The following is an 8544-nucleotide window of genomic DNA, read 5'->3' as shown; positions in this document are numbered from 1 at the left end:
CAACTCCAGAGTACATCAGAATGTTTTTGTAACAAAATAATTTTGCAAATGATCAACGATAACGTAAGTATATGTACGAGTTCCATTTTTATTGAAAACGCATTCTTCATTATATAAAATTGCCTGGACGTATAATGTTGTATTATCGTGAGGAAAGGTGATATATAATGTAGCACATGCTAAAAATGCAATAAACTTTTTATAGAATCGTTTTTAAACATTGAAAATCTCAAAAGACTTATAAAGTTCATATTTATTTTGTTTGTTTTAATATTCATGATTAAAAATTGCACAAAAAATGACAGAACTTTGGTACTCAATTAAATTTTCTTTGAAGTTAAAATTCATTTAAAAACTTTTTAATGCGAAAAGGAAGCGCTCCTATTTTTATTGACTTTTAAAACGAATTTCTCTAAGGGCAGTGTTCTCCATGAGCTGTTTTACAGTGTTGCTCCCGACACAGTAAAATTTTCTCCGACACAGTAACGATTCAAATTTTATGCGTGCCACACAGTAAAAATATTGCCGACACAGTAAAGATCCGTGATAATTAGAAAATTAAAACATAAATTCTCTGTAATTGAAAGTTTAAACAAACAATTCTACCAAAAAGTAGAGCACTTAATTAGGGCGTCACTTTGCAAAATCAATTATATCTCTTACACACCCTCGCAGGACTTTATGTATGAAGGAAAAAATTAAAGAGAAATGATTTGTTTTCACACTTCCGTGTAACAGTTAATAAGTAGGTGCATTAAAAATACATTGTATTATTTTTAAAAAGTTGTAAGATGTCTTTTCCATAGAGTCAAGGCTGCAACACAGTAAATTTCCAAATGATGGAGAACCCTGATTAGGCATAAGCACAAGACTTGTAATTGGAAATTGCTGGAAAAAATATTAAAACAACAATATGCTTGGTTCAGGACACACTTTGTTTTAAATATATATTCCTCTAGCCACCTTTCAATGATATAAAATTAAAATATGAATTTATTCAAACAAACTCATTGTCAATGAATTTTAAAACGAAAGCGAGCTTTATCGTCAAATTATGTTAATATTCATTAAAAATATTATCTGTCTTCTAATTCTGAAAAAAAAATCGTTTACTTAAGAAAGTTATGAATTTAATTTTTCAAAGTAAATAATTATAAATCATAATAGGGGCGAATATTGTCGTTTTGATGAAAAAATAAACTCCTGTTTAATTGGTTTGTTTTGAGTTTCATGATATTTTGTATTAAGAGAGGTTTTGTAGTTATATTTTTAATTTTAATCACATTCTTCATAAAATGGTTATGTATAATAATCACAAAACTCATAAAAAATCAACACGCAATGAAAAGCTGAACGCTTTTAAAGACTGAATATTTTAACGTTATATAACTATCTTTAAAAATTAAATATTAGGTAAAAAGTGTATGCTTAGATAAGATTTAAATATGAGTTTGTTAACAAAATAGTAAGAAGTTACAGTGTTTTGCGAAAACCACAAAGAAATGCAAATAATTTAATCTTCCAATTAGCTTTAATAATATAAATGATATGGTTCAGAGTGATCAGTAAGTTTCATACTTGATTTGATCAAGAATACAATGGAAGAGAGGCCAATCCTTTTGTTGTTTTCAATTTAGTACTTAATCAATCATGTCCATTGTCTAATGACAAAATTTAAAAATTAATAAAACGTTCACGGTTTGTAGTTTTCTTCGATAATTTAAACAAGTTAGTTCACTGATCTTCTTATTAGACAAAACCTTTGTTGACAATTCAAATAATAGAATGACATTTATAAAACAGAACATTTTGAAAAATGAAAGCTATTAAATATGCTCCTAAAACCCCACATTTACCATGCTTTTAAATAACTTTTCTTCTAGGTCATTTCACAGATGAATGGGTTTAGGAAAGAACACTTTCTATCATTCCATTGGCCGTTTTTGAGTAGGTCAATACAATCCCTTGCGGCTGCTTTTCCGGGATAACCTATACTTGGCTCATCTGGATACCAGTTGGTGAAATTCATGGCCCCGGGCGCATTGTTCCACTGGTAATGACCTTCAATGACAAGGTCATTCCCACCCGTCCAAGCTACACATATATCATAGATATTTGATGGGCAAGTATCTAAAACAAACAAACAGAGTATGTATTTGAATCATTTATTGTAAGAGGTGTACTGAAAGGGTATTTAATGGAGAAATCTTATGTATTTTTTGGCCTAAATACGAGACTTTGTTTCGCATTCAATATAATTATATGCAAAAATTTTCACACAATTTTGACTTTGAAAAAAGTTATATATATTCCTCCACTGTATCTGAATATTATTATTCAGGTTACCATTCGAAAGACAAAATTATTAGAAATATCGTTCATTACTGAAAAAAAGTTTGTTTTTGTTATTTAAATAATAAATATATAAGGCGCGTAATTTCAGCAAACGAAGAAAGACATTTTATTGTTTATATTTACATCTGTATGAAAAAACATTCAATGTGAAATTTAATATATCAAATGTTGTATTATAGATGAATATTTCAATGTATCCATAACCGGACGGAACAGACATTTTCCAAGAAATTTATGCATGTAGCTTGCTTAGTGTCGTTTATGCACTGATAAATGGCAAGGGTCTAAAAAGAAATAAGAAATATCGGGAAACATATTCAGTGGATGTCAATATGTATTCTCAATAGCTGCTGAGAACGCTTCAAATTGGGTAACTAATGTATAAACCTATATCGATCGATGCTGTTCTTTGTTTTTGTATTTTTATACCCCCCGCTTGAAAAGCGGGAGGGTATATAGCAATCGTTAATTCCGTCCGTCTGTACGTCTGTCCGTCCGTCCGTCTGTTACGCTTTGGGGTACCCATCTCTTATCAGCAACTCCTCTCATACCACTGAATGAAATTTGAGGAAACTTTCACAGAATCTTTATTACATATTGTCATTGTGCACCTCCTATTTTACTTTTTGATCCGACACATATTTTGGTTTCACGGCCACAGCAAAACATGGACTTTGCCATTATAACTATATGGAGGCGGGGGGTATCATTTAGTGAGCTCATCGCTCACAGTTCCTCTAGTTTGTTTTTTGTATCTCTTTTGTCAAAAAGTAAATATCGAGTTGAGAAGGCACTATAATATGTAAAAAATAATGCACATGATTTCCCAGCTTGATGTTTAGAGGAAAAGAAGAATAGCATCATGGTTTCTATTGAATTACGATCATCTAAGACCCAACTTTGGACTATCAATATTCCAGGGGTTAATGATCATTTTATCAAAAAATCAATCTTCAATGGAATTTTCTTTTAGAATACATTAAATGCATGCTTTGCCCAGAAAGATTTTAAGATATGTGATTTTTCAAAGCATTGTACACAATGTATCAAACGAAATATTGAAGTTGGCGAGGGCTACAGAAACTCAATTCTAAAATGAAAATGAGCATAAAAATGAGTAATTGTGAGGCTTTTTTGCATAAAATTTATAAATGTACTAAATTAATGACCTCATTAATGGTACTTCTTCATATCATATTCTTTAATGATTTATCAAATTCTTCTACTCAACTCATCTAAAAGCAATTTCATCACTTTTTAAGAACATAAATTTTATAGGGCACAATGAAGAAAATATATATGATGCATTAATATTTTTCTCCCATCTTTTTTGCAAATTCTTCTAGTCATATTTGTATTTTTTCCTTATGTATATTAATATCCTTATAAAGGATATATTCAAATATGGTCATATGTAACTTTTGTACATATTTGGTTAATTTGTTTGGCATTACAATAAATGCTCATTTACAACAAACATTTTGTTTTGATATTTGCAAAAAACAGAGCAGAGTAGACTCATTCGTAGAAAAAATAAATTATTTGAGGAAGGTGGAAGACGATGGTATAATTTATATTAACCATTTAAAGTCCTTCTCAGATTTACTCTGCTTTTATCCTCTAACGTAATAACTTAAAGTTTAACATTTAATTATTTTTGAAAAATCGTATTTACAATGAAAATAAGTGAATGTGAATGAACTTTTTCATTTTACAAAACCTAGGACACTTTCAGAAATATACCTTAAAATTTTACTTTTCTCAACAGCTTTGAACATAGAAATAATGCTGATTGATGATTTGATTGGATTTTTTTGTATGGAATAAATATAGGAAGACAGCTCGTCTGAAATCAAAACTCTCTGTCAGAGTTACTTTACAATACAAGAAAAGAAAGTTACCCTTTAAGCTTTTTTTGCAAATGGTTTTTTATATAAAAATGTTCATTTAACTATAGCAGCCTCTCCTGTAGCTAATAAAATAAAGACAATTTCAATGCCGCCTTTTATCCTTTTGCCATATTTTTGATTCAGATACGGAATATACAGTAGTAAATTAATCGATAAAAGATCATACGTTGAATAGAGAAAACTTATTAGAACATTACTTTTGTCATATTATAGTTTGAAAAAGTAATGAAAAGAATTTTGAAGGCTAGACTTTTTTCTAACTGTAACTCAAACAATGAGACGTATTCTATTTCAGACAAATATTGGACAAAATAATTTGACAAAAACACAACAATGACATCGCTTTAGGAAACCTAAAAAAAGTCGTTTTAGACAACCTTCAACTCAAGTTAGGAAGGAAAGCGGGGACAGTTTTCTTGCTAAGACAGTAGAATTATAACAAACTTTGACATGCACTTTATCTATAAATACAGTGTATAATAAATCAAAACGCGATCAGAGATTTATGTTTGCATATTTGCAAGAACTTCGCTTTTTTACGGAAGTGCCAAGTAACATTTTTTAAAGTTGGTAATTCCAATTTTAATCTTGGCTTTTCCAACTTTAAAGTTGGTAATTCGAACTTTAATCTAGGCTTTTCCAAGTTTAAAATTGGTAATTACGACTATAATTTTGGCTTTTTCAACTTTAAAGTCGGTAATTCCAACTTTAATGTTGGCTTTTCTAACTTTAATGTCGGTAATTCCAATTCGGGGCTATGGGGAGTTATAATATTGTACTTTTACAATGGAAAATAAATATTTCAGATTGAAATAAATTGTTGAAATTTTTTATGTGTGTTTGTTTTACTTTTACCTTGACCCTCCTTATAATCTTACATAAATGTCCAACTTTTAATTAGAAATCTTTTATATTCCTTTTAGTCCTCTTGTGAAATTATATTCAGAATAACTTCATAAAAATTATGTACATAGAATTCCGTACATGACAGGTAACTTTTGCAAATTCCGCGGGACGAGGTATCCGACATCCAATCCCCTCTAGTTCTGTGCATACTGTATATATAAGGAACTTAATGAAATATTCCTTCTTTTGTCATTTTTCATAATTAAGTTTTATCTTTCGTTTGCAATCACTTGTATAATGAGTTTAGCAACAGAGTGTCTAAATATAATGTATGATGTAGTTTTAGTTGGAAAAGCCAAGGATTAAAGTTGGAAAAGCCAAGATTAAAATTGGAAAAGCCAAGATTAAAATTGGAAAAGCCAAGATTAAAATTGAAATTACCAACGTTAAAGTTGGAATTACCAAATTTAAAGTTGAAAAATCCAAGATCAAAGTTGAAAAGCCAAGATTAAAGATGAGATTACCTTTTGAAAAATATATTACATGGCACTAATACGCTTCCGTACATTTTTAATTGTCATATTAAAAAACCAATTTAAACAGGCAATAACATATTTTGGATAAAATACAACCATAGGCAGCTTTCATTAGGGTGATTTTATCGCATTAATTTAAAAGGTTACTTTTCCTCTCTTTTATTCATGAGATGGATGCATTGTGATTATATTAAGACTTGTAAATGTGCAAACTAACCTTTCAATAGAAAGGTCCCAGCAAGCCAGTCTGATTTGTCTTTACTCTCTATTTCTACAAGATGAGCATTCCTGGACTCACAAAACAACTGTAATTAATAAGTTTGCTTCATTTCTTTGTAAATGACTGAAAACCTAAATCACTATGTTCATTTGGAGTGAATATCTAAATAATCCAAAACAAATATATAACAAATGTGACATGAGATTATAATACAACTTTCCTCAAACTCGACAATACCCGGTATGTTTCTTTTTTTAGTAATCTGAGTCACTCAGGTGACCTATTGTTTTCTCGCATAATCACCAGTGTAAGATTGACTTGTCCGGTGTGTGACAGCAGTGTGATATTTTTCTATCTTACACTGTGTATTACTAAGCCGCGAATGACAGCGTAAACATGCCGTCTTTATAGAAATTGTAACAATGTTAAAAATATTACATATACTTAAAATGTTGTCATTTAACTTATTAAGATAAACTTATTTTTATTCAAAATATTGTCGTATTTTCACTTTTTAAATGGCACTATTTTTAGATCGCGGAAGAATTCTTCTTGAATGATTGTGTACGCTATCGGATAGATAAGTTTTTTTATTCCAAGTTTTTATTTATCTAATTAATTTACATGGACTAAACTTCATTTTATAAGTTTACACAAGGTGTAAACCATTTTCAGGTACACTCTCTCCGATGGTATATTTAGATTTCTAATTAGATGGAAAATTACAAGAATAAATTTTTTAGCCCTATCAGGGCGACGTCATTGACAGGCCTTTATTTTGGACAAAATAATGCGAGAAAAATAATCATTCATTACATACTCGTGTAGGAATAGTGAAATTCCACCGAGGGTCAAAATTCACTGTCTTGGGCTCGGCAAAGTCTCGTCTTAGACCGTAAATATTGTCCACTCGGTGGAATTTCACTATCCCACACTCGTAGTAATGAATGATTCTATTAATCTGTTTTCGTCCGTCGTCATCCGTCGTTCGTCGTCAATCGGGCGTAATCTTTTGAACATTTTCAGCTTCCTCTCTGGAACCGCTGAGCCAATTTCAACCAATCTTGGCAAATAACATCTATGGTTAAAGGGAAACAAAAACTGTTAAATTCATGGTCCCTAACCCCCTCCCACCCCCTCTGGTCTTGAGGGATGGGACCAAAACTACTATAGTGAACATGCATTAATTCTTTAAAAATCTTCTTCTCTGCTCCTGAGTATTAAATAAACTTCATACGTACATAGTTATACAAATTATGGACCATGCTTCCACAATTGTGAATTTCAAAGCCCCCGAGGGGTTGGCTCTGATTAAACTGAAAATGAATTAATTCTTTGAAATCTGCTCCATTATATTAATAAGATATTCATGATGAGTAATATGATCGTTTCCAAAATTGTGAAATGTGTATATCTAGGGTCGGGTTTTTTGGGTGGTTGGGGCTCCACTGACTAAAGCTGAATATTACATATTAGTTGAAATTCATTTTAATGTTCCCCAACTCTGTCTGTGGGTATTAAGTAGCCAACTTAAACATGCTAAGTGTTAAGTTATGATGAGCACCGGTGCCTCTTTCAAAATTATGAATGTCATGGCCTCTGGTTTTAAACATGAACAAAATTCAATTGTTGGAAAGTTGTTGCGTGATTGTTATAATTAAACCTTTTAGTATTATATACATTCAAATGATGTCAAACTTCACTGAATGTCATGGCAATCTTTTAAAAATTATGCGAAATTACGAAAAGATTTGAATTCATACATCGTACAAAATGACAAAAAGAATTTAATTCATATATTACTTTTGCATCAGTCCATGTGACTTTCGTCAGGTCATGCAAGTAGCAACCATTCATATACTTCACCCACTCCGATCCACAACCTGTTTTAATCACATTAAAAAATATCAATGTAAATTTAAGATTTAGAAATTATAACATAAGAAATCACATTAATTGAAAGACATTCAGAGATGTAATACATTGCTATTAAAGTCATGTGGTGAATAATGTAGGTAAATTATCTACAATGATAAGCAATGACGTTTGATAACTAGATTTTAATGATAAGGATGGGGCTGTTGTTGCATACTCTTTTATCCTGATAATGACCACAGCTATAATTATTAAAAACGGAACGCACCCAGTATTGAATTTTCGAAAGAGAGTCTAGTTTATTTGATCTAACAATTCATTATTTACACACTGACATTGACGGATTTTTCCGTTATTCCGTGATCATGACATGCTTCGCGTCTCGTTAGATCTGATGATCCGCGCCTGTCAACTCGACGTGATACGACCCTTCGGATCAAGTTACTGTTATAATAATATATATGTACTGTTTCAATGGATCTTTGATTTCCTATAATACCAAATTATCGGCAAAGTCCACTTTATGAGCGAGATGTCATAAATGATAACGTCAACGGTCCTGGGACCCAAGACGAACTTTAGTCTAAAATACACTTTAAACTTTCGAAATATATGAAAATGAGTGATAAAATTTAATTGAAAAAATAATCAGTAATTAGACCTCAAAAGTGAATTAAAATGATACATCTCCAGAGAAGAGCAAACATGAATCTCTTAAGACACAAATCATAGGATCAGATACAATGAAAGTTAAAGAAATAAATTTACATCATTTAAATGTTATTTTTAACAAACGACGTCA

The 8544-nt window shown here is 30.7% G+C and overlaps 1 protein-coding gene across 1 annotated transcript; it reads right to left on the bottom strand.

Annotated features, from left to right (window-relative positions):
* Positions 1-1860: 1860 nt before the first annotated feature.
* LOC134234823 (collectin-12-like) lies at positions 1861-7760 on the bottom strand. Its single transcript, XM_062716870.1, has 3 exons — positions 7671-7760; positions 5865-5952; positions 1861-2130 (listed from the first exon to the last, which is right to left on the bottom strand). The coding sequence occupies exons 1-3, from the start codon at positions 7722-7724 to the stop codon at positions 1880-1882; spliced, it is 393 nt and encodes a 130-aa protein (XP_062572854.1). The 5' UTR covers positions 7725-7760; the 3' UTR covers positions 1861-1879.
* Positions 7761-8544: the final 784 nt, after the last annotated feature.

Source organism: Saccostrea cucullata, unplaced genomic scaffold, assembly GCF_032062105.1.
Source record: "Saccostrea cucullata isolate Sc308-1 unplaced genomic scaffold, CSIRO_AGI_Scuc_v1 ctg179, whole genome shotgun sequence".
NCBI lineage: Eukaryota > Metazoa > Mollusca > Bivalvia > Ostreida > Ostreidae > Saccostrea > Saccostrea cuccullata.
This window is presented reverse-complemented; position numbering and strand designations above follow the sequence as displayed.

Coding starts and splice junctions, on each gene's coding strand:
- LOC134234823 (XM_062716870.1), bottom strand. CDS start 7,724: ATGAATGGTTGCTACTTGCATGACCTGACGAAAGTCACATGGACTGAT. Junction 5,953..7,670: donor TCACATGGACTGATGCAAAA/GTAATATATGAA, acceptor TATTAATTACAG/TTGTTTTGTGAGTCCAGGAA. Junction 2,131..5,864: donor TGGGACCTTTCTATTGAAAG/GTTAGTTTGCAC, acceptor TGTTTGTTTTAG/ATACTTGCCCATCAAATATC.